Source organism: Pezoporus flaviventris, unplaced genomic scaffold, assembly GCF_033815535.1.
Source record: "Pezoporus flaviventris isolate CSIRO_AGI_PZ_B2104156 unplaced genomic scaffold, CSIRO_AGI_Pfla_v1 ptg000045l, whole genome shotgun sequence".
Lineage (NCBI taxonomy): Eukaryota > Metazoa > Chordata > Aves > Psittaciformes > Psittacidae > Pezoporus > Pezoporus flaviventris.
The window spans coordinates 15,234,736-15,262,133 of record NW_026892593.1 but is presented as its reverse complement, the minus strand read 5'-3'; the positions used below and the strand labels follow the sequence as shown (position 1 = coordinate 15,262,133).

Sequence of the window (27,398 nt, the reverse complement as noted above, 5' to 3'; positions counted from 1 at the left end):
ACCTGAAGCCGTAACATGTTTATAGAAATGGCATGTGGAAACTAAAGCCATGTGGGACAGAATTCAACACATCTCCCTGAGGTTGAACAGCTTGAGTGAAAAGGAAAGCACCAGAATCCAGGCTTAAGTCCAAAGAGGAAAACCAGTCTTGTCACACAGCAAGTTATGTGGTACATTTATGACAATTACAATCGTATCAATTAACTTTTATTCAAGTGTTGTCTTATATCCATCTGGAAATAAAAGGCAGTGTTGACTACCACTAGAAAATTGCAAATAAATTGTTTAATTTCAGAAACCGAGTTCACCATTTATAAATACACTAAAACATAGTAAATGCAAAATTAGATTAGGCATAGGTACAGTATTTTAACAAAGCTACAACTTTTCTAAAAGGTCATAGGCAAATGATGACTTGTTTCCCAAAACATACTGAATGAAAACTGAAATGAGAAGATTAATCTTTCTAGAGTTAAATCATGGAGAACGGTCCTTTCAAATTAAAATGCTGGCTATTTTTTTTTTTTTTTTCCCCATCTTGAACTCTGTATCCCATTTGCCTGATGGACACCAACAGTTAAGAATCAACCCTACTACATAAAATTCTAAGCAGTGCACCATATCCATAAGGCTATTACTGAAAACCAGAAGATCCTTTATTTCTGTACTAGGAGCTTTAGGACAGGCTGTTCTACACAACTGAAATTACATTAGGAGTAAGGGCTCAATTTTTACAATAGGGAACCTTATAATTTCGACGCACTAAAGATTAGAAAAGGCTTTAGAATGACACTAGAGTCTTCATGGTAAGTTTCCTGCCTTTTTTTCTTTGTACATGGCATTAAATAACAAGCATAATTCACAAACTCTGATAAGACTTCCAAAGGACTTTTATAAATATGCAGAGTATTTCTGTAGTTCAGTTAAAATGTAAAACCTGAACAGGAGAACCCAGAACGGGAAGTTTTACTACCGATTCCTGTAAAACTGGCATTCCATATATGCTCAAATTTAAGATTTATTTTCAGATATTAAGTCAAAAGTCTCCTGTAAACACATCTTCCTCAACAGATCTTCTTAATCCCTTAAGTACTTTAGGGCTTGCAGTTAGAAACACCACATGATAAAAAGACAGCTTGAACCCCATCTTTCGTGTACAGCTTTCTTCTGACAACTACAAAAGCTGTTTCTTTGCAATTAAAGCAATGTTCAACTAAAATACAGTACCTGGTTTATGTTTTTTACATAATAATTGAATAAAAAACTACAGAATAGAACTGTGTACATCTTTTTTTTTTTCCTTTTCTGTTTTTTTTTTTTTGCCATTCTATTAAAACAAATGACTGAGTTTTTTTAAAGTTCATTTACAATTATGGATTAAAACCTACATAATTTTGTATAATTTGACAAGACAGGCTATCTCTAGTGTGAATTTTTAAAAAAACATATATACAATACCTGGCCTGAAGTACTATGAATAAGGCACATGTAGACATATTGAAAGCTGAAAAAAATGAAACTAAAATTTGGAATTACAGTCACTGATTAGATGTCATACATGGCCCCACTGGAGCAATTTAGAAATCTGAGTTATAGATAGTTAATATCCAGTGAGCAACAAGATTTAGTCTAGCAGTTTGTTCATTAGTTTCAATACTGAAAGTATATTAAAGGAAGATTCACTTTCAAAAAGATAAGCTTTTCAAAGTGTTCAATCATTAACCTTGACTGACTAAAGTTGTTGCTTTCATTGGATGTACTGAACAATCTCTCTGAAGGAACAATGCTTGGTGGACAACCCAAGAACCTGACAGCCAATTTTGACAGTACTGGCCAAGATGACTTCTTAAAGTTCCAGTAAGTTAGAGGATCACAGTTATGCTCAAGCACTTCTTCCTCCAAGTAAGAAAGCACCATTTCCTCTGGTAACTTCGTTCTTCCTTTCGGGTCTTTTGTTTTCTTCATGTCACCCATGAGTGACCAAAGATTATCTTCCCCATATGCATTTGTAGATGGTGAACCTGAATCGCATCCATTGGAAACAGGTTTATCATCATCTGAGGTAGAACTCATTATTTCCAGCTCCCTGATTAAGTCTTGTTTATATTGTTCAGCCTCCTCCTCTGTGAATAAGGATGTTTTATACCGGGGATCCAGAAGTGTAGCAAAAATGTACCTTGGATCGTGAAGTGTGGAGGACAACCTACTCACCATAGCTTCTTTCAAGGATTTTAACATAGTATCTATGCCCATTGTTTCCTCAAATAGCATTTCTATTTTCCTGTTAAGTATATGAATCATTGGAATCACTTGGCTTAGAGTAGACATGTGTGTACTCATCTCCCTGCTTGCGGCTTCAAAAGGTTTGAGAGCATGACACACCGACTGCATGACTTCCCACTGATCACAACTTATCAGCTCCCGAAAGCTGCACTCTATTGACATTTCATCAATTGCTCTTTTCTGTTCAATAAGACGTTCAAGCATATGAAATGATGTATTCCACTTAGATGGGACATCTTGTATTAGCTGATGCTGAGGCAACTCATACTCTTTTTGCAACTCAGCTAACTTCTCCTTTGCTTTTGCTGACCGATGGACACGTTCACAGATCTTTCTTGCAATACTAAGCAAATTCTGAACCATTCTCTGGCTTTTAATAGCCTCATTTACAATGACATTAACAGTGTGACTAAAACATTGTACACTTGAATGATCACCTTCATTTAAAGTTTTCTCTATGCTCTGATTATCAGTGACAGTAATCCCAATCTGCAGGCCAATGGAAGTAATCCATGTTTCCCACCAGTACTCTAACTGCTTTTGAATACTGATTCCATTGTAATCACAATCGATCTGTGATACATTTAATAGGGCTGAACAATGGTAATCCTCACACTGTGGTCGAAATGAAGACTCAAATGTTACCCAGTGAGCTGTCAAAGTCAGATATTCTCGTGTTTGGTTGCTCATCCATATTCCAGATGTAAAATGGATCACTCCACTTTCAGCTTCTTTAAGATGAGAAATAATTATTTGTTTTACATTATCATACATATCTGGAATTGCTGTCCTAGAAAAGTAAGATGGAGAAGGTAAAGAATACTGAGGTTGCAAATATTCAAGCAGCCTGTTAAAGCCAATGTTGTCTACAAAAGAATATGGCTGAAGGTCAAGTGCAATCATTTCAGCTACAAGACTTGTGATTTTTTTGGCAACTGGGTGAGAGTCACAAAACTTGTCATTGGTTTCATCAAAATTTGAAGACCCTAATAATTCAGTGCTCAGTGGCATGTGATTATCCGTCGATGAGGACAATACTGTCTCTGAGACATCAGTTTTCAAAACATTGTTATGAAACCGCTGCAAATGTCTTAGAAGGCAACTCGTGCCTAGATTTGTTGGCTTTTTCCCCCTACTTATTGTACGTCCACAGTGCATGCATACTACTTTTGTTGAATCTGCAGAACAAATTGAAAAGTGATTCCACAGTTTTGAGGTCTTCTTACTGTTAACAGGAAATATAATTTGATTATCGTGTGTAACCATTGTAGGCAAGTCAGCCAACTTTGAGGATGAACATTCTGCAGAAGCCAAAGTGGCATAAGGAGAATTTGCCAAGCTCACATCGAGAAAGCTCTTTTGGTTTCTAATTACATCGGGATGGCGTCTATATAGATGTCTCATCAAGCAGCTTGTGCCCACATCTCCCTTCTTACCACGACTTATCATACAACTGCAGTATCTACATACTGCTTTCAGACTGTCTGCAGGCGATAGTGAAAAGTGGTGCCAAACTTCTGATTTAAGTCTTTTCATTATCCTTTTATTTTGCTGAAATACAGCAGTAGGTTCAAATATTAATGGACCTAGTCCCTCACACTGTTTCTCAGGAGAGGAAACAAAGGAGACTTCACCTATATCATCAGATGATGACAGTACTGAGTCTTCCACTAGGGCATCTCCAGAAGAGAGAGTAGTATGGATCTCCTCAGAGATTCTGTCTGGAGAAGAGGAAACAGAAGTTGATTCTTTCATTAGCTTCCCAGGAGAAGATGACATAGAATTCAGATCACTATCCGAGGGCAGTAAAGAAGGCAACAGAGTTGGAGGTGCGGTGTAGAGAGGTGGTATGCTGGTACCACCTCCGTTCTCTTGCAGGACAATGGAACGATGCGCTCTCCACATATGTCTTATTAAACAACTCGTTCCTAGGTCTTTTCCATTTTTTCCTCTACTGAACTCATTCATGCAGTGGATGCAAACAGCTTTAGAATTATCTAGAGGTGACAAATAGAAGTGTTTCCAGACAGCAGATCTCCTCCTGGAACCTGATGTGCTCTTTGGAATTACAACAGCTTTTTCTGCTACATTCTCTACAGTGTCATCATACTGGTTGTTGGGCAGTTGTGGAGATGACCCAACCATGACTTCTTCTTTGCTGCACTTCTCAGAAACAGAAAGGTCTGGTATTTCCTCAGTGGAAACAATAGAAACAGATTCCTCAATTATTCGATCTGGAGATGGTATTTTAGAAGCCATTTTCTTGACCAGTTTTATGGGGGATAATATAGAACTCAGATCTCCAACATCTGCAGGCTGAGGTGCCAGTAATAACGTAGATGAAGAAAAGGAGGAGATACCTGGCATACTTCCATTCTCCTGAATTAGGACAGTGGGATGGGCTCTCCTCACATGCCTCATAAGACAGCTTGTACTCAGGTCCTTTTCATTCTTACCCCTGCTAAATTCTTTCATACAGTACATACATATTGCTTTAGTGCTATCTCTAGGAGATATGAAAAAATGGTTCCAAGCAGGTGATTTTTTCCTGGAGTTTATGTTTCTGCTAGAAAGGAGGCTTTGTGTCACAGCTTCCATTGCTACATCATACAGCGTACTACTATACTGAGAAAAAAGAGATCCGTAGTCATCTTCATTTTCTGTAGATAAATATTTGCCAGGGTTGTTGGTTATGAAGTTCTTTTCTTTGTCCTCCTGTTCATCACTGCTGTCCACATGTTTGAAATCATCTTGTTCTGCCTTTATATCCATTCTTTCTAAAGTACAGTTAATGCCATCTTCTTCTTGCTCTACTTTTAAAGTATTGATTTTACCCAATACAAAATTACCATCCATTCTAGGGAAACCTGCTTTACTCTTGTCTGTGAATGACAAATTCTTCTTGCCAAGTCTTCATTTAGCAATAAATATGTATAACTTAAAAGATTATTTAAAATTTGATTTAAACGATGTATCTTGTATACTGAACGCAAAACACAAATGTGTGTATGCTTTAAAATCTCTGGTTTGTGAATTCTGTATCTGTGCCGTGCGTAAGCAAATATGATTAGACATAAAATTGCATTTTAAAATTATAGACTTAATTAATGGAATATCTTTTCTTTTTTTTTTTTTTTTTTCCCAGGATCAGGGCATTTCAGGTCATAGATGAATGTTCTCAAAGACAGCTACTGTTAGATGCTTCATGTTGTAGACATAATCCTAAAAAATGAATGTTCTATTTTCTTGTTGAAGGAAGCCATTCTGTTCATCTTGACTGAGCAAGTGCAATTCTTTTGCACCATCTAGAAATAAAAAAAAGTTGATTAATACACTTTAAATAACTACAGTAAAGGTGAACTAAAACCATGCACTAAATATTCTGTAGGGTGGTTTTTTTTATATATATAAATAATCCAATGTACTACTGAAAAGATGAAGATCCCCACTTCTACTCAATAGATTTATTGTGGGTAAATACATTTCTACACACACAGCTCTGGTTCAGATTTGACAAAATCTAGAGTCTGAGAATCACTTTTGTATTTGCTTGGACATACCTATGCCTCATCCTACAACTCAATTCAACAACTGGATAATCCTACATATGTATATACTCATACACAAATGTGTACTACATAGGTATCTATCTACAGATGTATATGAAGACAAGCAGGTATTTAATCATGTTACCACAGAAATACATGAAATAGTTAAATTATACGCAAAAATACGTAGAAATACATAAAAATGTTAAATTATACTCCTGTACACTTAAAACTACAGCATTTTACAAGAAACCACTGTAAGGGTGTCCAGTGTTGTCACACTAACCTCTCTTCCTCTGACCATGGTTATATTCATGCCATATTCTTCCCAGGCAACAGCATGCTATAGAAAAAAAAGCTACTTTTGGAGTTTGAAGATTAAGCCCTGAAATGCTTAATCTAGGCTAACTGGGCTATGTATATAGCCATATATGCACTGAGGTCTCCCAAAAGCACAACAACATCACTTGAAGTAAATATACATACAGCTGCGTATGCTGGTGCATAGTGCAGCACTGCCAGCTCAAGCTTCTCACCTACCCAAGGGTTATGGTAGGAAGTCCATTTACACTGAGATAGCTCATTTCCCTCATGGGTAAAGATTTCTCCCATAAACAATTTCAATACAAAGAGTTTTTTAATTATGGTTGCATATACATCACAGGCAACAACAGGCTCAAAATCAGACACCTCCTCCCCCAGAAGAAGCTGTCTGCATTTGTCAGCCACTTTTTTTACCACAGTTCTATCAGAATTCTAAATTTTGCCAACCCCCTTCTGACTTATTCTCTTGTGTCATTCATGTAGTTATTGGTACTTTCATTCAAGACAACAAACATGTTTTGATCACACAGGTGATGCTAGACTGTGCACTCCAATTTGTGCACACTGGCTTTTATGGCTTTCTCTCTAGCTGAAGATAAAACACAAACTTGAAACAATTTTTTTAATAACTTTTCACACAATTTTCCTGCTACTCGAAAAGAAGAATTTCAGCAGGCAAAAGGTGAAATTAGCTAGACGACACACACACAAAAGTCTAAATTGTACGCACACAGCCTTTTCCCCTGTTTCAAGATCAATGCCATATTACCACTAAAACCTATTTTATTTGATATTTCTCTGGGATCTATTTGCAAAGGTGACCAGAAACACTTATTTCCTGTGGATTTCAGGTTTCTGGAAAGCCTATCATGGCAATAACTTCCTTTTCCAGTGCAGGGGAAGGAGATGCAACCAGCTTATTGCAACTATTTTAAGTCAGAACTCGCTAAGAGGAGGGCAGTAACTCTGGATCTCTTTCTGTGGAAGTTTTAGTATTTGTGCTCTGCCTTTCTCCCTCTTAGGAAAAAAAAAAAAAAAAGGCATTTTCAGACACAAAAGGACAAGAGGTTTGAGCATAAGAACATCAGTTGTAATGAAGGGAGAGGCTTGAAGAAAAGGAAAAGAAATTTAACCACTAGGCTGTACTTTCCACGGGTTTGTGAAATCACACCTAAGACCTCTGGCAGCAGAGTGATCACAACTTAGTGATCACACACGTACTGAAATGGAAGTGTGTGCCTCTGGGACAAGCAAGAAAGTGTAAGTTAATTAACATTTTCAATAGATTTTTTTTTTTCATCTTTATTTTGATCTACTCTGTGATTTTGGAGCTTGTACTGCAAACAGGAAAAACAAGAACATATCATAAGCTGTTGTGATTTAGGATCACAGAATAGAAAGACTCACAAGCAAGTGACTCCATTCAGAGTTTACAGTACATAAATTCTGCACGTGCCTAGTTACAGTAAGCACATTACGGATTCCTAGCTAGATTCACACAAAATACATGCATGCACCCACTCCCATTAGGTTTGGATAAAGTTGTGCACTATTTCTTTTCCTCAAAACGGGTAATCACATCTCTAGCCTGCAATTCCTGTAATTTCTTCTATGCAGAAACAGTTCTAGGCTCTTAACAAAAATCCATGGAGATGCTTCACTTGTCCCTGTCCTGATAAGCAGTTACTGCTTAACACAGCTAAGCATAAGGTAGCTGCGATGGGAAGATTTGGAAACCTGATAAATGAGACCAGTTGCAAAGTTCTTAACAACACTTAAGTAGACTGACATTCATTAACAGTACACATTGACAATGGTTAAGTTCCTAATCATTATCAGCCATTATCAGTACATATTCAAACAGTTATGCCCTAATCATCTTTTCCTAGATTAGCATTGAGCACACAATAACACTGAGCTGATGCCACTAGTTTAAATACTGATGGCTATGGTCCTTGATGGTCTTAGTTGCTGAAGCTGAGGTGAAAAGGTGAGGCAGCTGTTTGGGCTCCGAAGCAGGAAACTCGGAGGTAGACTTCTTTCTTCCCTGCTTGTCCTTGATGCTGTTGTGCGGTTTCAATGCTCATTATCTCCTCCACTGAAAAAGGGTGTGGGAAGCAACCTCATCTGCTCCTGACATTATCTACTTTTTTTTTTTAAGACCATTAACTGTTCTTGTTCCACCAGAAATCTTTCCTGCTTTTCTGCATCCTTTGTTTTGCTTGCAGATTTTAATACTTTAATTGATTCATATATTTCTCTGTCCCCTATTTGTGCAATTAAATATAGTCTAGATTTGCAGCTATGTCTTATTTTCTATACCTGCTCTTAGCTGTGACATAAAATTCTTCTGTGCTGTTAGGAGGGTTAAGCTATTAGCAGTGTTACAAAGTGCTTATGGCATCATAGAAATTGATCATAAATACTTTGGAGTAGAAGGGACCTTCAAAGCTCATCAAGTTCAAACCCCTGCAATGTGCAGGGACATCAAGTGGATCAGGTTGCTCAGAACCAGACCCAGCCTGGCCATGAATGCCTCCAGGGATGGCACATTCACCACTTCCCTGGGCAGTCTGTTCCAGTATTTCATCACCTTCATTGTAAAGAATTTTTTGTCACATCCAGCCCCAATCTCCCCTCTTTTAGTTCAAAACCATTACCCCTCATCCAATTGCAACAGGCCTTGTTAAAAGTCCCTCACCATCTTGCTTACAGGCCCCTTTTAAGTTCAGAAAGGCTGTAATGAGGTCTCCCCAGAGTCTTCTCTCCAGGCTGAACAACCCCAGCTCTCTTAGCCTTCCCTCATAGGAGAGGCATTCCACCCCTCTGATCATTAAGAATATATCCTGTGGCCAGTTACACTACTTCATGTGTAACTCACGACTGAGTTTAAGACAAGAAAACGTTAACTATATCTTGTCCACTTTATGGCTGTAACAGGTCACTGGCTACACAGTACCTATTTTTCTGGGCATTGTTGCTGCCTTCTAGTAATGCAGAATAACTGAGATTCTCAGAGAAGACTTGTGAGGGCTGACAGATCACTTCCTGGGAAATCCCCAAAGTTGGATGCCTCTTACAAGGTTTTGCAGATGGTTTTCCTATGTGCTCTGTCCTGTCATCCCCCCTCCAAACTTCTAAGCATGATCTCTCCTGCTTTGAGTGTTGTTACTACATTATACTGTAAAATTAAGGCAAACTCCCTCCCTTCAAACACCTCTGGGGGTTCAAAACAGATTTTTTTTTTTTTTTTTAGAATACAGTCCCTGAAGCGCTCAGGGCTTGAAAAACAGATAGGTTTTTCATCACCTTCTCCCACACCAACTCTATGTAAGTCAATCTGTTTAAAACAGACAAACACAACAGAAAACCAGAACAGCCCATCCTATTTTAAACTTTTACAGTAATCTAGAACAAAGCATGAATTTGGTTATGACCACCTTTACATAACTTACTTACCCTGGGACACAAGCTACTCAAAGATAAAGACTAATGCTACACGAACATGCTATTCAATGAGATGGGAAGTGTCTTCAAAAGTACAAAAGGCTACAGGCAGTCAGCTCAAAACCAAATTTATGCCTTTGGAATCTCCCCAGGAACAGACAAGCAGTGAAACAAAGAGAATGAAGAGTCACCTTGCAATAAAAATATTCAAAGAAAATAAATGGAACTACAGAACAATTATCTACCTAAACATACTACTATATTAGCTTCTGAGGGGCTGCAGACAGCCAGTGATTTGCTCTGGTAAATAAACCTGCAGAAACATTTTTTAGGATTTTCCATTCAAAACGGGATTACTGAAAGTGTATGGTGGTTGACAAGAGATGTCAGGAGAATGTTACTGATGCAAATAGTGGCACAGCTGACTGCCATGACCAGGAGAAATCACTGCTGAAGGAAGGGGGTAAAATAGAGAAAACACTGGTGTCTTGTGCAGAGACAGATATAAAAACAGAGAAGTATGAAATGTTGTGAGAATGAAGACCTTGGGCCCACTGTAGGAGAGGATCTGGTTTGAGACCATCTTAAAAACCTGAACGTGCACAAGTGCATGGGACCTGATGAAATCCATCCATGGGTCCTGAAGGAGCTGGCAAATGAAGTTGCTAAGTCACTGTCCATCATATCTGAAAAATCATGGCAGTCAGGTGAAGTTCCCGACGACTGGAAAAAGGGAAATATAACCCCCATTTTCAAGAAGGGGAAAACGGATGACCCGGGGAATTACAGACCTCTGTGCCTGGCAAAATCTTGGAGCAGATTCTCCTGGAAGGCATGCTAAGGCACATGAAAATCAACAAGGTGCTTGGTGACAGCCAGCATGGCTTCACTAAGGGGAAATCCTGCCTGAACAATTTGGTGGCCTTCTATGATGGCGCTACAGAACTGATGGACAGGGTTAGAGCAGTTGGTGTCATCTACCTGGACTTGCGCAAAGCGTTCAACACTGTCCCACACAACACCCTTGATGCTAAATTTAAGAGACATCAATTTGGTAGATGGACCACTCGGTGGATAAAGAACTGGCTGGATGGCCGCACACAAAGAGTTGTGGTCAATGGCTCAATGTCCGGCTGGAGACCAGTAATGAGTAGTGTCCCTCAGGGATCGGTGTTGGGACCGGTCTTGTTCAACATCTTCATCGCTGACATGGACAGTGGGATTGAGTGCACCCTCAGCAAGTTTGCCAATGACACCAAGCTGTGTGGTTCGGTTGATACCCTGGAGGGAAGGAATGCCATCCAGAGGGACCTTGACACGCTTGTGAAGTGGGCTGATGCCAACCTCATGAAGTTTAACCATGACAAGTGCAAGGTCCTACACCTGGGTCGGAGCAATCCCAGGCACAGCTACAGGCTGGGCAGAGAAGAGATTCAGAGCAGCCCTGCGGAGAAGGACTTGGGGCTGTTGGCTGATGAGAAACTGAACATGAGCCGGCTTCAGTGTGCACTTGCAGCCCAGAAAGCCAACTGTATCCTGGGCTGCATCAAAAGGATGGTCGAAGGAGGTGATCCTGCCCCTCTACTCTGCTCTCGTGAGACCTCACTTGGAGTATTGTGTGCAGTTCTAGTGTCCTCAACATAAAAAAGGACACGGAACTGTTGGAACCAGTCCAGAGGAGGGCCACAAGGATGAGCAGGGGACTGGAGCACCTCCTGTATGAAGACAGCCTGAGAAAATTGGGGCTGTTCAGCCTGGAGAAGAGAAGGCTGTGTGGAGACCTCATAGCAGCCTTCCAGTATCTGAAGGGGGCCTATAGGGATGCTGGGGAGGGACTCTTCATTAGGGACTGTAGTGATAGGACAAGGGGTAACGGGCTCAAACAAAACGGGGGATGTTTAGATTGGATATAAGGAAAAAATTCTTTCCTGTTAGGGTGGTGAGGCACTGGAATGGGTTGCCCAGGGAGGTTGTGAGTGCTCCATCCCTGGCAGTGTTCAAGGCCAGGTTGGACAAAGCCTTGGGTGATGCGATTTAGCGTAAAGTGTCCCTGCCCATGGCAGGGGGGTTGGAACTAGATGATCTTAAGATCCTTTGCAACCCTAACTATTCTATGATTCTATTCTATGATTCTAAAAGTATGCAAGAACACAGCCACAAAGAAATTATTTGTTTGTAAAGAAGATAGTGGCTGGTAAGCTTTAAACAATTTTAGGTTGAATAGCCAGGTAATAACAATATTGAACTTGATTATACTACAGAATCTTAGGGCCAGTAATGGTCTAGAAAAAGTAGTTTAAACCACAAAAAAGAAAGAAAAGAAAAAACAAAACAGCGAGAACTTTATTATACAAGTGCATACAGTGTAAATACAAATACATCTGCAAAATGCAAGAGTACTTGTTTTAAGAAGGATGCAAAATGCGGAGACAAAGTGAAAGCAAAACTATTGCCTACCTTGAAAAAGAAAAAAAAAATAAGAGTAGTGATAGAATCTGAATGCAGGAGGTACGTGAAAGCACATTAAAAGCAATTTGCACAAGCATATGTCAGTTATAGGATAACTAGTGCTATGTTTTTTTATTTTTTGAAATGTACAGGCGTCATTAAAAACATAAAGGAAAAAGAAAAATCCCTAAAAATAAGAAGTACAAGGAATAAGGAGGAGACATTCTGAGAAATTATTATTAGCTTCTATTTCAATGGCAGGTACTGTGCTAACTGAGGAATATTTGCTTAAAAAAAAACCCAACCCAACAGCCTAGATAAACTTCACCTCTTTTCAGAGTTATAAATCCTTCTAAGAAGGCAAACTAAGAACAGTCACATATTTCTCTCTATAGAAATTTCCTATAACAAAGTATCAGTTCACCCATAAAAACAACATATATTTGCAAGATACTGAGCATTAAAACATGGTATTAGAAGAGTCTGCACATTTATAATGTTAGTCACACTCTGACATGAGGTGGGTCCTACGCTTGAGTTTCACTGAAGCTCACAGGACTCTGCACAGATGTGTAAGCATGACCCAGTGCATGCAGAGGACCAACAGGAGAGAGGAGGAAGGTAAAGCCACCTTTGCTATTCCATTACTTTTCCAGTCACCTAGAAGGCAGATCTTACATTAACCACTAACTGCTGTAGTTTTACAAAGGTGCTCTCTCCAACTTGAAAAATACCCTCTCATGTACACACACAAATGATCTATCTGGACAAAAAAAGAAAAAATAAAACCAAAATCCCCAAAAAGTAAAGTGTGGAAGCAGCACCAACAATACTGTACACTGCTCCTCGATGACGGGAATAGTCTTCACCCTAACTGAATACTGGAAGAGAATGATGTAACAATTAGGACAAGTAATATTAGACATTTTTATTAATTTTATATGAAAGAGTTGAAGTTTATAGAGATTTGTGTACTTCACAGAAAATATGTAAAAGCACATATAGACAGGAGAAAAAAAAAAGACTATTATTTTTATAAGTACTCTCTTTTACTGCAGAAAAAAGTCCTGATGTTAGAAACAAAGTATTTTTATTTAAAATTTCAATTATTTAGTATGCTTTTTCCCCTACTTCTAGCTTCAAAAAAGCAACATACAGAAGTAACAGAAATACAACCTTTTTTAATGCTGGCTGAGAAACAGTATCTATGTTAGCTCTTCTGTCACAAGCTACTGGTCTTGCAGAAGTCTAGATTTCACCCTCCATGACCCACTCCCAATTAGGAGAGTTGCAATATTTTATCTTTCATCTTTTGGTTTTGTTCTATCTATTCTGCCATTAGTTCTGCAGGGTCATTTCACTATGTAGCTTATCCAAGGTCTTGCCCTCACTAAGGCTCCTAAGGGCTTCTGAAACACTTGCAGAATGAAAAAAATGCTTCTGTAATTACTTTTTAAATTTCATTTTGGAGTAAGACAAACATTTAGAAAAATCCTGGTTTACAAACAGGAAACATCTATGAACACATTTTATGTTCATGTAAACATGAAAAAAATAAACAAAAAGCTCTCGGACTAGGGCTGGTGGTGGGAAGGAAAGAAAAATGGGGGAGATTATTTTCTCCAAGGCTGGAGCATTTCACAGATGTGTGGCCAGACAAGCAGGATGCCACATGCGGGACCTGTGACAAGCTGGAGGCAGGAACCAGACAGCTCTCAAGGGTACCACAACTGCTTGGCTTCAGCTGCTTAAGAAATGTAGCAGCATCCTGGCAGGGCTTAGGCGATGCCCTGAACTCCCTCATCCCTGCAGAGAAGCCAGGAAAAATTCCAAAGAGAACATAACATATCCAGAGCAACACATAAGGAAGGAAGGAAAACGTGCTTTGGAAAGTGATGGGACAAAGGTACATGCTCAGAGGCTTGGGAGACAAAGCAGGAATAATGAGAGCCCCCCAAGAAAGGTATTGTGAGCTCCCCAGTGAGCTCACACGACCTGCCAGGACATGACACAGACACCTCCGATTTATCCAAGTACAAAGATCATTCATGCCTCTTCATGTTGCTGAAAACCTGTGTGTGGTGTGAGCTGGGGCCTAAATCAGTCATTCCAGACAGAAAAAAAATCAAGGTGTGGAGAGATAAGTATTATAGCCATAACTATCATTACTCTGGCTACTCAACCCTAATTGAAAATGCAGGAATTTAGCTACAGTAGAGCCTGAAAAGTTAAAAACACTACCAGCTAAATGTAAATATCTCCCCCTTTCTTGCCTCCTGTTCCTCAAAACATCAAATAATTTTACTGTGAACACGGGCTATTTCATACCAGGCAGTAAAACAGACCTGCTAGTGCCAAATTATATTTCCTTGATTTAGGGGTCTCTGGATTTTTGTGTCTTCTAGGTTCACCACCACCACTAATTTAACAATGATGCAGGAAGATAACAATCAACAGCACAGCTCAGAAGAGGCAGGTTTAGACTACTGTTAAAGGGACAGTGTCCAGTTAAAATCTAACCAGCACACAGAAAACACCTAGCACCGCAGAAACTCAAACTCCTCAAACTTAAACTTGGCCTCTTAAAAGCTGGGCTATTTTGTACATCTATTTTCTCCTCTTGCTACTGTAAACATTAAAAAGTCTCTGTTTATTGACCATTTTCAGATAATGCCTGAAACCTCAGGAAAGATTCAAGAACTGGAAGCCTTGGCTTTGTGCAAATACCTCTGTCTCAAACACTAAATCATCTGCATCACAGTGCATGGAAGAAAGCATGTGCACCAGGTCCCCCCCACAAAACTACACTGGCTCTTAAACTGATGTGTAAAAGGAGTGAAAATAATTTGTAAAAATGACAAAACTGCTGAGAAACAGCAAGATTTATGGATTAGCATCATTAAAAATACTTTAAAATACACACAAAGTAGAAATAAAGTAAGATTTCATTTTAAAAACTCATGGTTTGGGGTTTTGGGAGAGGTTTTGCTTTTTTTTTTTTTTTTAAAGAGGATCTGCTTCTTAATTCAGCTTTTACACCAGTAAAACTCAACCATAAAACTTCCTTAAAAGATTGAGATAATACTTTTAAAATACATACATTTATTATTTTTGAAATCTGCTATAAATAAAGACATTTTGCTAGCATGTGGATTATTCACATCTGGCTGACATTTAGTTCTGCCATCCCTATTTAGTGTCCAACCAGATTTGCTGAACATGCCCAGTGCACAAACATTTCATCAGACCCCAATGATACAGGCTGATGGCTCAGCATGTTTAAGAATAAACCAGGTATCTGATATAGAGTAAAGCAGGTGTCTGATACAGAGTAGGAGTCAAAATTCAAGCTTATTTCTGGAGAAATCAGTCTTCACAATTTATTTGACAATTTATTAAGCACGTATCTATTTGAAACATCATCCTCCACCACCTAGGCTTAAGCAGCACTGTTATACATTATAAAATCCATAGCAAAGAAATCTCCATTCCACACAAACAGCATTTATCCTAGTAGTAGAATAAAAATGCAAAGCTAAAACAACAACAGAAAGAACACCTCAGCCCAAACAATGCCACTCATCATTTCTGTCCCAGCTCTCCCTAGCCCACTACTCTTCCAGTTTACAGCTGAGTAATGTAAATGGGGACAGGATTAAAGACATGAAGATTCTTATTCTTCCCTTGATGAGTCCACCTTCTTAGCTTGTGAAATATTAGACAACATATGCTTTTGTGGGTTTGGCTTTGTTTGGTTTTTATTTTAAATGTCTGTCTTTAAACTCAGTAGGAGTGGAAACTTAAGGACTTTCAGGATGATTTTAAACAGTTAAAAATTAGACACCTATAAAGGAGAAAGCTGAGGGTTACAAAGCTGAATAGGTAGGATGACAAAGAATGAAAATGCAGTTGGGGAGGCACATCATGTCTTGTGTACAGTAAGTTGTGCTGGAACTCTTAATGAAAACACCAACGTAAGCATGAAGAGAACAAAAATCTCACAAAATATAAATAGGGTCCTTTATAGAATGAAGTATTATGCTGACCTGTTTCAGCTATAATTTTTCTAAAATAAAGAAAAAAAGAAAAATTGAATGATACCTGTTGAGCTGCCAAGACTATCATATACCGATATCTATTTTGTCACTAATAACATCAAGTCTGAAGAGGTCTATTTTAAAAGCCCTTTATAGATACCCATTAATCCGAATCTGTGTTCACATTGATGCCAGTTAGTTACACGTTCTCAGTTTCACTTGTGCTATGGAGAGGTTTCCTATGATTTGCATATATCATAGTCATATACATGTGAAATGACATAGTACTATGCTTATGTATACTGTAATGCTTGTGCACAAAAAGGTAGGTTAGAAAGAAAATGGAGTTCGTAGCCCCTGAAAAGACCAAAAAACATATAAGAGGATAAACAGTAGTTTATCTGCTTCAAAGTGACTTTTTACAGTGAAGCTTAATTGTTCTTTTGTCACAAATACTGAAGACAGAAGATACACTCAACTGCAAATGATTCTCCAAGTAAGTCAGTTTCTTCTCTGTACCAGGTATTCTTTCTTCCTCATTTGAAGAAGTAGGGCTAGATTTTACTTGAAGCAAGGAAAAGACCATCTTTTTACTAAGTATATTAAATATAACAGAAAGTAATATTAACAATACCATCCAAAATTCTTTTTACGGACTTCAGAAATACTCCGGTTTATCTTGACAACAAGCACAAGAACTACAACAAAAACAACCAGGTAGCTTGGTAACTTTAAAGCCAAGTTTCCATATCATGCACAGAGGAATAATCAATCATGCCCATGGTAGAAGTGAAGTTCTTGTGCCCCCTTCTAGCATTTTTTTTGACACTTGGTATTTTCAAAGTTAATTGTATGTTCATCTGACATTTTCACCCAATATCTCAGTCTACAAAACAATGACCTCAACTCTGTCCCTCTCAAAACAAGCATTCCTACTCAGAAGAGGTATAAGCGAGTGTATGGATCTCCCCATTCACTTGTCAAGAAGCCTGTCCCCAGCCTCCATGACAAGAGGTCTTCTCCCTCTCAACCTCTTTTAGAGACACATTCTCTTTGCCTTCAAGGCAAGGCGAGACTCGGAAGCAAAGACCCACCTGACACAGGAAAGATGACATTGTTTCCACTAGCACCCCACTAAACATTAGCAGGAGGTACAAAGATATACTCCTGTCCCTAACAAACAAATAGCTAGGTCACCTTCCCACAAAAGAAATGGTTTAAAAGAGAACCATCCTGCTGCCATAGACACAGATTTTAATTTGAGCAAATAAGGTTTTGCTCAAGGAGCTAACTAAAAATACATCAAGAATTTTAATTAAGAATAAAGCTTTTTGTAGTACCTATTCTAACCAGTGCAGTTCATGAGATTTAATTCATGTAACATAACGCGTAACTTAAATACATTTTACAGAATAAGGTTACACAGGCATTTTATTCAGAGCAGAATCCACAATATTTTTAGTACAAGGTAAAGAAAAGGATAGCCCTTGCTGTTTCCATTTGCTTGATTTCTATTATTTTACATAAGCCAAAATATTTATTTTAATTAACCCAATACTTTGACAGGTATAAAAAAAGGGAAATAAATAAAAATATTTAGAGAAAAAAGAAGGATCAGGAATCTCCCTGTTCTTTACAAGCATCACTGAATTTCCTCTCACAAACAGATTATCATCTCCCCACAGCACAGTATGCCACAGAAGACAAATCAACATCACCAGGAAATTAAAAGAACAGAACTCCATTCCTCCTGTTTCCCAGTGTCAAAAGCAAAGATGCTGCCACCAGCATGATCTGCACCCTGGCTCTCTGGAAGGTGACCCACTCTTCCTACTGCTTCAGCAGCTACCAATCCAAGTTACAAGTGAAAACCTCTCATCTAATGGGTACTACCTGCTGTCTTCTGGCGGTTCCCCCCTCCCTCCTATCTGTAGATACGCTCCCACAGTTATAAGCATATCACATTCCCACCTTTAATGCAAAAGAAAGAAGGGGAACCACAGAGTAAAAATAGAAAATATGATATGGCTGCCATTATCTATGCCATTTTAGCAAGGATTTGTGGTCCCAAATCCTAAATAAGGAAAGCTCACATGAGTTGGGAGCCAGTAGTTGGGTGGGAGTTATAAACAGAAAGCAGTTTCCACACTACTCTTTCCTCTTCCACCTCCTCATGGCATATCTAACACTATCAGATTCCTTTAATCAGGAACTAGATTTTCTTCAACCATCTAAACTGCACATAAAAGCTACTGCACACCATATGCACATTAATTCTTACAGTGGATGCTAAAGGATGTAGGTCTGTATATTTCTTACCTACCAAAACTTAAAATTTTAAAAGAGAAGATAACAGAATCTGGACAGCAGTATATTCCCATCGTTGTTCTCAGCCTCATACAGGTACCCATTCTTAGGGTACCCATTCTCAAAAGAGTGCCTTCTTAATCACAAATGAAGAAAGCACTATGGACAGAAGGAACATTTGCAAAATGCCAGCTCTCTGGACTGCAGTACTTGGACTCCAGGAGTTAGTATGCAATAATGGAGACATTCAAAGACAGGCTGGACATGGTTCTGAGCAACCTGATATAGGTGAGTATGTCCCTGCTCATTGCAGGGGGCTGGACTAGATGAGCTCTGAAGGTCCCTTCTAATCCAAACTATTCTATGATTCTGTAACTTCTACACTGCATGATTCAACCTGTATGTAAATGCATCACGTATATATTGATACACTGTAACACAGGGGAAAAACAAAGTCAGCCTTTAACTACCATGCCATGAAGGAAAAAGGCACCAAGAAACAGTATGAGATCACTTAAAAGATTATGTATTTTATATATTCCTCACATTTCATATTTCCCAAAAGAAACACGTAAAAGTGACGGTGTTCTATGAAATCTTAACAAAATAGTTAACAAAAAAAAAAAAAAAAAACAACCAAGGCACAAGGAATTAGAAATATGTTCTATGAATGCATTTTCTAGGCTGGCTAAAATAATCTAAGTTCTATTCCAGAGTGCATTCAGCATTAAACACATGAAAATGAGCTTTTGGATCTTGAAGCAAAAGCAACATTTTCCCTTTTATCAGATTTCTTTACAGTGGTCTAGAAGTGACTCAAAAGACTGCTGCAAATGACAATTACTCTTTCCTGCTCTTTGGCTATGCTACATACTTGGAAAGAATGAGCAGTTTATTTTTGCTTAGACTCTGATGAAGAACAATCCACAAGCAGATTTGGTATGTAATAAAATCCCCCACACCTTCTGTATGTGTCACCTAGGAAAACTTAACTTCAAGAAATGAATCTGAATTGTATTTTTATTCTTATTTTCCTATGGAGGCCAGTCTTATAAGGAAAGGCTTAAGAGAGCTGGGGCTGTTCAGCCTGAAGAAGAGAAGGCTACAGGCAGACCTTATTGGGTCCTTTCAGTACTTAAAAGGGGCTTATAAGAAAGATGGGAGGAAAACTTTTTAGTATGGCCTATTGTGATAAGACATGGGGTAATGGTTTTGAACTAGAAGAGGGGAGACACAAGACGGATGTGAGGAGAAAATTCTTTACAGTGACGGTGATGAAACACGGGAACAAGTTGCCCAGAGAGTGGTGGATGTGTCATCCCTGGAGACATTCAAGGCCAGGCTGGATGTGGTTCTGAGCAACCTGGTCTAGTTGAAGATGTCCCTGCTCATTTCAGGGCGGGGCTGGACTAGATGAGCATTGAAGGTTCCTTACAACCCAAACTATTCTATGATTCTATCACTCAACTAAGACTTCCTAGCTCAACATTTTATTTATCCTAAACATTTTGTCCATCTGTTGCCAACATGCATGTTAAGCAATAACCCAGGCATCTCAAAAATAAACCGTTTCAGGGAGGGAAGAAAAAATAAACAGAAACTTCTGAAACACTATACACACACAACATTTATTGTAAATCTACATGTAAATGCTGATCTGCATATGAACAATTTTTTTCTATTGCACCTTAGTTGGAAATCTCAGGCTTCCAAAATACCTACACTCAACAGCTCATACTGAATACATAAAATAAAAAAAAAAAAGTTTTAGACAAAACCCTAGAAGAAAATATTAAAATTTGCTTCATCAGTGACATTAAAATCTGAGTAAGATGAGTGTAATCTGAGTATAGGATGAAAGTAGCATGTAAACTACTTCCCCCTTTTTAAGGGGTAAACTGCAGGGTAAGGAGAGATATATGTCAGCTGTTAGCAGAGAGTAAGAAGTGCCCCATAAATCATAAACTGGTTATCATTACCATAACACTGTAAAGATACCCAAGCTTCCAAACTTAATTTTTAAGTCTCAGGTACTCACAATAACCTCCTCCTAAATTATTAAGCTCCCTTCAACTCAACACACAGGCATACAACTATTCATTACCTTTATCTATTGTCTTATTCTAAATTAATAACAACAATCCAAGATCCAAAACAAACAAGCTGCCCACTAGTTTATTGAGAAAAACAAAACAAAATAAAACCCCAAACAAAAAAAACTTACACATCTGATCCACTGCATGCAGGCGGCTTCATTTGAGGTTAAATACTTGCTACTCAAACTTAGTGATGATGATTGTATCTAAGGAAAAGAAGAAAGTAATTCCTTTTAATATATTTTTTAGTCTTGTTAATTGTCACAGTGGCAAGTCATGGGATGTCTCAAGTTTCTCTTTAGATGACAGCTCCAGCAGTTGCACTTGCATGACTAGCTCTCACCTTCTTCAAACACCCTAGCCCTCATAACTGACATATTCAAGAAAAAACGGACATGTAAAATCCTAGCACTCCAGAGAAAAAAAATTCTAAACACAGGCCCCCTCATCCCCCCAGTGAGTACTGTGAGGATTTCAAAGTAAAAGTCAAAGTCTTGATGCTGCTTCATTTTTTTATGCTTAGGGATGACCACCTCTCATGATGAATTAAACCAAGCCTATACTACATACGAGATCTCAAAGGCACTTGCCAACACCTTTCAATGCACCACAGGATTCATCTGGCAGCTTGTTACACCTCTTTATTAGCTCAGCGTACTGCTTACACACTGCACCTAGCACGTGTATTAATCAACATGCAACAGCATTGGAGCAACACAAGATTATCATTCTCCACATATGAGAACATAACGATTGCAAGTGGAGCATATTAGGTTAGATAAATTGACTTAGCAACAAAACAGACCAAAACAGTCTATCACAGGACATACTTCTGGAGTTTCACATTTTCAGTCCCACTGACCATTACACAGACACGAGTGTCATTGTGCAGAGGCACCAGCTGTCTCACTGCGCCAGTATACTAAAAACAACCCCAAGCAACCAGAAAATCTTTTTGCCATCTTAGAATATCTGGAAAGTGAACTTTAACTCCAAATCTAAATGCAGAAAACACTGGACTGCAGTGCTTTGTGGTCAGGATGCTGCTTTGGCCTCTTTTCTAAACTTCATATAGCTCAAACATCAACAGAGATTAAATCAGCAAAGCATTCTCCCCACCAAGTCAGTGCTTATTGCTCTTACTTGGATTGCAAGATGGTGACTGATAAAAGATGCAGACATACATATACACGCTTTTTTTCCTTGAGAAAGAAAGCACCTCTCAGAGGGTGGAAAGTCCTGACTACTAGCTTACTGTGCATTATGGAATGAATTATATGCTTCTTTTACTGACATTTCATTTAAAAATACTTCCATACTCTCTCTTAAGCAAGTGAAAACATCTCCAGAGCTGTGCAGCTGGCTGCTTTGACTGTTAAGATGAGACATTTCAGCCATCCCTTCTGCACCGAACATTTAAATAATGTATACAAAAAGGAAGGTATCAGCAAAGGAGACGGAGACCCACCCGATACAGGGTTGTCAGCAGGAGCAGTTAAGGAACTCTCCCGAGATCTGGATTCAGCTCCTCGGGCAAAGCAGGGAAGTGAACCTGGCTCTCCCACATTCCTTACAAGCGCCAGAGCCACCAGACTACAGTCAAAATAGAGTACAAACAATGCATTTATCCTCCCCAAAGCCTTTTAAAAAAAACAGCCTCAAAACCCCAGAACCCTGCCATTCCCATTTTACCATTCTGTCATTTGTTAAAGTTGACTGTAAAATAGCTTCAAGCTGGGCCAAACATTTCATTCAATTCAAATTAATGTTTGTATTTTCTTGACTGTTTTAGTGAGAAGAGTAACAAAGAAGAAGTCATTTTAGCTGGATCTGAGCTAATTTTCTTTAGAGGGAAATCCTGATTCAAAAAACAGCATACAAAATTACAGCAACAGGTAAACAGTATAATTACTGAAATGCTACTTGAATGTATTTGGGGCAAAACAAACGAATTCTTTGATCACTGTCATATGAGACAAATACATTATTAATCTTAAATTCCTTTTTCCATACATTTTGTGAAGAATTGCAAGAGAGTAGTGCTAAAATATGTCACAGCTGTTAAACCAAGCCTATTTTCAGGCATAATTTTCAAGCTATTGACTTCTGAACTCCAGAATTACCTTCTCTATTAAACATAGAGAGAATCTGAGCACTCAGTGAAAAAAAATTACTCTAACACACCAAGGGGAAATAAATCTGTATGACCCTCATGAATGTAAACCAGCACACTCAAAAGGAAAGAGAAAAATAAAACCCAACAAGCTCTCGGGCAGCTATAACAATGCACTAGTAACCCTATAACCCTAACAAACCCTAGGGATTGTCCAAACCTACATGTCATTACAAAGCAAAGAGGAAGGGAAAGAGGTGAGAAAGGGAAGGGAGGCAAGTGTGCAGTAATAACTAAACAGAGCACACAGGTTGCAAGTTTAAATAAAGATTATGGTAGTATCGTAATATTTCTTACGCCAATATCCATGGAAAACCAGTCTTACACAGGGAAAGACGGATACTTCACCTTCCAGTATGTTGTTCAATGTAAGAAAATTAACAATTTGTTCTGTCACACCTGAATGAAAATAAGAGCTTTAAAATATTTCCCTGTTGCTTTCACAGACCATCACATTATGCTTTGTCTCACCAAAAAAACTACCCCGCCCCCCCCCCCCCCCCCCCAAAGAAACCCCTCAACAATCCTACATGGTTAAACTATGTATCACACTAACATAGGATAAAAGTTCCTCCGCTGTGGGGGGTAAACAGTAAAAGCTTTAGTTGTTCTTACTTTTAGTATGTGCTTTTAAACCCTAAATTTCACATGAAAACTATCTTTAGGCCACAGAAACTACTCATTTTTTTCATATTTGGTTGAAATCAAACAATCGTGTAGTTGTGAATGGACAGGTATTGATGATGCCAGTAGCAAGTGCAAAACAAACAGCTGAAATTGTACAGAAAACAATGCACATCTGCCACATGCAAGAGAACAGCTTTCTGTGCAACCTGTTCTGAAAGTGTACACTTGAACAGATGACAGTAAATGACATTAATTTACGTCTATACTACTAAAATACATAATTTCCCCTACTTAATAAAAAAAAGGCACCAGTCATGCTAATGAGTGACGATCTACATTGTGCAAAACCTCCAACTAAACTTTCTGTAATACTGCTTTCTATCTCCATGTAAGCTAATATACATTTATCATCACACCTAACAACAGAGAGACAATTATTTTAACTGTACATTACAGCAGCAACCCCACAGCATAATATGCTCATTTTGAAGATGAGAACTCCTACAAATTGAAAATGAGCATTCAAAAGACAAAATTTACAAAATTCTCTCATACAGTCTTCACCGCTAATGGCGGTAAAATACAGCAAGGTGTTGGGAGATAAATCTGCATTCTTTAGCTCAAACTTTCTGAGCCATAAAAGAAATCTTTAAGAAATTATTGTATTTAGGGTTCTAAAAATCAGAAGAGAATAAATTCCAAGAAAAAGGGGAGAAGTAGAAGATACAATAAGCTCAAAAGCCACACAAACAGGTAGCTATCTCCTATGACTTAAAGTTTTCCAGGACTTCCATCTGTAATAGCTAGTTCTTACATATCACTGACAGAAGATACTCTGCTTCATGTGTATAGACAATTTTAAACAAACATGTGAAACTCAGTTGCCCTCCTGTGTTTCCAAAGGATCTGTTATAAGCCTTAGTGATGTCTTATGTGTACAGAAGCAGATGCCCTCTGCAATGACCATCCAAGACCCTGCGAGACAAACTGTTTTGCAAAAACACTTCTTGCTCGGGATGTTTGCAGTCTAGGTTTAAAATGGCCAGGACAGGTGGAAACACCAACCAGAGGAGACAAGGTAACAAGAAGAAAATAAGCATTACTGTAAAAGCATCACCTGCCTAGCCTTCCACTATTATATACTTTGCCTTTTACATTATCATTAAGGATGCTGTACTGTCACAGTTTTACTGTATATAGAGTAACACTATAAGAGTTATGGTTATTCAAAAGTACCAATGTTTGGAAAACTTCTCCAAGATGCTCAGTTTGGCTCTTTCATTTTACTTACCCTCAGTCAATATTCTTACATTTGCCCACTCTGGAGGATTTCTACAGAATATATTTCAAAACAGCTGTTCAAGTTCATACTAGCAACACAAGTACGAAAGTAGAGACATCCAACCAAATAAAAGCTTTCTGCACATTGCCTGTTGGTCTTAAAGACAGCAGACAGCAAATTACTAGTGCGCACAAAAGAATTTCTGCTGCTTTTAATATACAGTGAAAAAATGCAGGATTTTTTTCCTCTACCCATCTCTACACTAAGTAATAACCAGGATGCCCCTACCCAGCACTTGCACAAATACAGGCTTTCCAGCTGCAGCATATCCTGGGGATACTTGATAGGTCTTCCACACTTCACTACCCCCAGTGTGTACTCCAAGAACATCATCCAGGGGTGCACATTCATGACTTAAAGCGAAACGCTGCATTACTGAAGATAACCTTTGGAAGAAAATAACTGCGCTCACCCTCTTGAAAAGCAGAGGGCATGCACATATGTAGTGGGCCATAGAGACAACACTGAGAGGTATGCTTATGTTATGCGGGCTTGAAAAACTTTCTCTACTTGGTATTTACAGGCATAGTGTGACAACTTACGCTGAGTTAGTGAAATCTCTCAAAGATACCTCCCAGAAACAAGACGTGGCTGCTTCTAACACATGAGCACTAGAGAGAAAGATTAGGGAAAGAGGACTTCTTTATACACTTCAAAGACAAACGTTTCTAGACTTAGTAGTGTAAGTGGAGTCACCACTAATACAAGAGGCCTTTTACCTTTCAATGCATTAATACATGTTTTTATACATAGCAGACCGTATGTGCAGCAGACAACTTTAACCGTAGTGGACACTCTAAAATCCAACATTTTAACGCAGCCAGCCTCTATCATCAGCAGCTGTCTCAGTAGGGATCTAGAAATTGCAGAAGACGTTTTTAAGCAAAATACCGAATTCCAAGCAGGAACCAAGAAAAGCAATCCACAAATGTTAAACTCCGCAGTTTTTCCATAAGCAACTTTTCTGAGCGCCTCAGCTCAAGAGGGACGGGGCTAAGCACTTCACCCCACGCAATAACGGATGCAGTGTTAGCCGCCTGCTCCTCTCGTGTCCCGCGTTTTCGGGAGGAAACGCTTTTTAGACTTCCCTTAGCTTTTCAGCACCGGTGCTCGACTAGCCAGCCTGTGCCCAGGGAACCCTCCCGCCCGCCGGTCCCCACGCACCTCGGCCCGCACCGTGTCCCCTCCGCGGAGCCTTGGCAGCCCGCTGCGTGGGGCGGCGGGCCCTCCCCCAACCCGGGGCTGTCCGGGCCACCTCTGCTCGGGATGGCAGTGGCCACATGGTTACTGCTCCCGCCAGGTGGACGCGGGCACGGAGCCCGGCGGGTCCCGCCGGCCCGGGCCCGCGCCGCGCACAATGCCGGGCGGGCTCGGGGCGCGGCCGGTGGCTTGGCGGCCACCCCTGCCGGGCGGTCCGAATCAGCGCCGAGGCCCCAGGGACCGGCGACCCCCGCCCGTCGGGCCAGCCGGGTCCCCTCCCGGGGCCTCGCAGACAATAGAGCCAGCACCATGGGCCTAGTCCCCGGCTTCCTGCACCGCCCCACCGCCACACGCCCCCTCCCCGGCCTGGCGGCGCTGTCCCGCGGGCGCTCCCGGGCGGGACAGGACACCACCGGGCCCAGGGCCACGACCGCGCAAGCAACCGGCACCACTGAGGTAGAACCCAGCGGCGGCAGGTAAGAAGGGGTCGGCGGGGATCGGAGGAGAGAGAGCCAGACCGCCCTGCCCGGCCCCTTCCCGGTGCCGGAACGATACCACTCACCTCCCCAGGCAGCCGCTGCAAGGGAAGCCAGAGATCGCCACCGCCCGGCCGGGCCCGAAGGAGTTAAAAGGAAAGGCCGAGCAAGACCGTCCCATTCATTAGCCGGGCGCTTTGTCTGCAGCCGCCTCCGTCGCCGCGGCGCTGAGCGGGCTGCCCCGGCTCGGTCCAACGCGCGGCGTCCTGCGCAAGCGCCAGGCGCGGGGGGAGGCGCTAATGAGCGGCCGCACGCACGACGCACAACATGTCATCCGATAGCAGCCCGCAAAATGGCTGCCTCCGGATCGCGAAGCGCAGGTGGTGGCGGGGCGGTTCCGTGACCGGACCGGGGCGGTCGCGGATGGCCGCAGGTGGCCGGGGGTGGCCGGGTGTCCTGCTGCCCTGCTGCGCCGCCCGCTGGCGGGGCCGGGGTGAGACGCGAGCTTTCTCTGCAGAGGCGCGACATGGTGGTTGCTTGCTCCGCCCGCTTCGTTCCTGGGGCGGCTGAGAGAGGCGGCGACGCCGTCGTCCTGAGGGTTCCTGCGACACCCCAGGCCCCGAGGGCCTCCCGGGCCATCTATATGGGCGGCACTGCCTTCATAGGGAGGCTGCGAGAGGAGCGGCCGTGCCCGTCTTCGCAGCGGGAGCGGGCGGGCAGTGCCGGGAGCTGGGGGATGGCGGGTGGCGGGGCCTTCGCTTCAGGAGGTGCCGCAGCCTCCCCCGGCCGAGTCCCACAGGAGAGGCCTTCATAGGTTCTGGGGCGTGGGCATTCCCCTGCTCCGAGCAGAGCCCTCACCGTCTCAGAAATTTAGCCTCCATTATGCGTATTTGGTTTTGAAGCATCCACCTTGCTATGTATTTGCGGTCTGCTGCACGCTAGGTTTGGTTCTGGGCGCTATTTTGCTGTATTTGCAGCCACCATCTGCTTTGGAACGGGTGCTTCGTGGGACTCTTCGATCTGATCTGAATAGCCATTGCAGGGAAGGTCGTTTGGGGGTGAAGGATGTGCGCTGTGTCAGTTCAGAAAA

The 27,398-nt window shown here is 40.6% G+C and overlaps 1 protein-coding gene across 3 annotated transcripts; it reads right to left on the bottom strand.

Moving 5' to 3' along the window:
* Nucleotides 1–193: 193 nt before the first annotated feature.
* Nucleotides 194–26,641, bottom strand: ZBED4 (zinc finger BED-type containing 4). 3 transcript variants are annotated; one of them, XM_061467507.1, is made up of 3 exons: nt 26,395–26,641; nt 20,619–20,696; nt 194–5,588 (listed from the first exon to the last, which is right to left on the bottom strand). In XM_061467507.1, the coding sequence occupies exon 3, from the start codon at nt 5,137–5,139 to the stop codon at nt 1,651–1,653; it is 3,489 nt and encodes a 1,162-aa protein (XP_061323491.1). In that variant the 5' UTR covers nt 5,140–5,588; nt 20,619–20,696; nt 26,395–26,641; the 3' UTR covers nt 194–1,650. The 3 variants fall into 3 exon arrangements, with proteins under 3 accessions (XP_061323491.1, XP_061323494.1, XP_061323492.1); XM_061467510.1 differs by lacking the exon at nt 26,395–26,641 and adding an exon at nt 25,809–25,984; XM_061467508.1 differs by lacking the exon at nt 20,619–20,696.
* Between the last annotated feature and the right edge of the window lie 757 nt (nt 26,642–27,398).

Coding starts and splice junctions, on each gene's coding strand:
- ZBED4 (XM_061467507.1), bottom strand. CDS start 5,139: ATGGATGGTAATTTTGTATTGGGTAAAATCAATACTTTAAAAGTAGAG.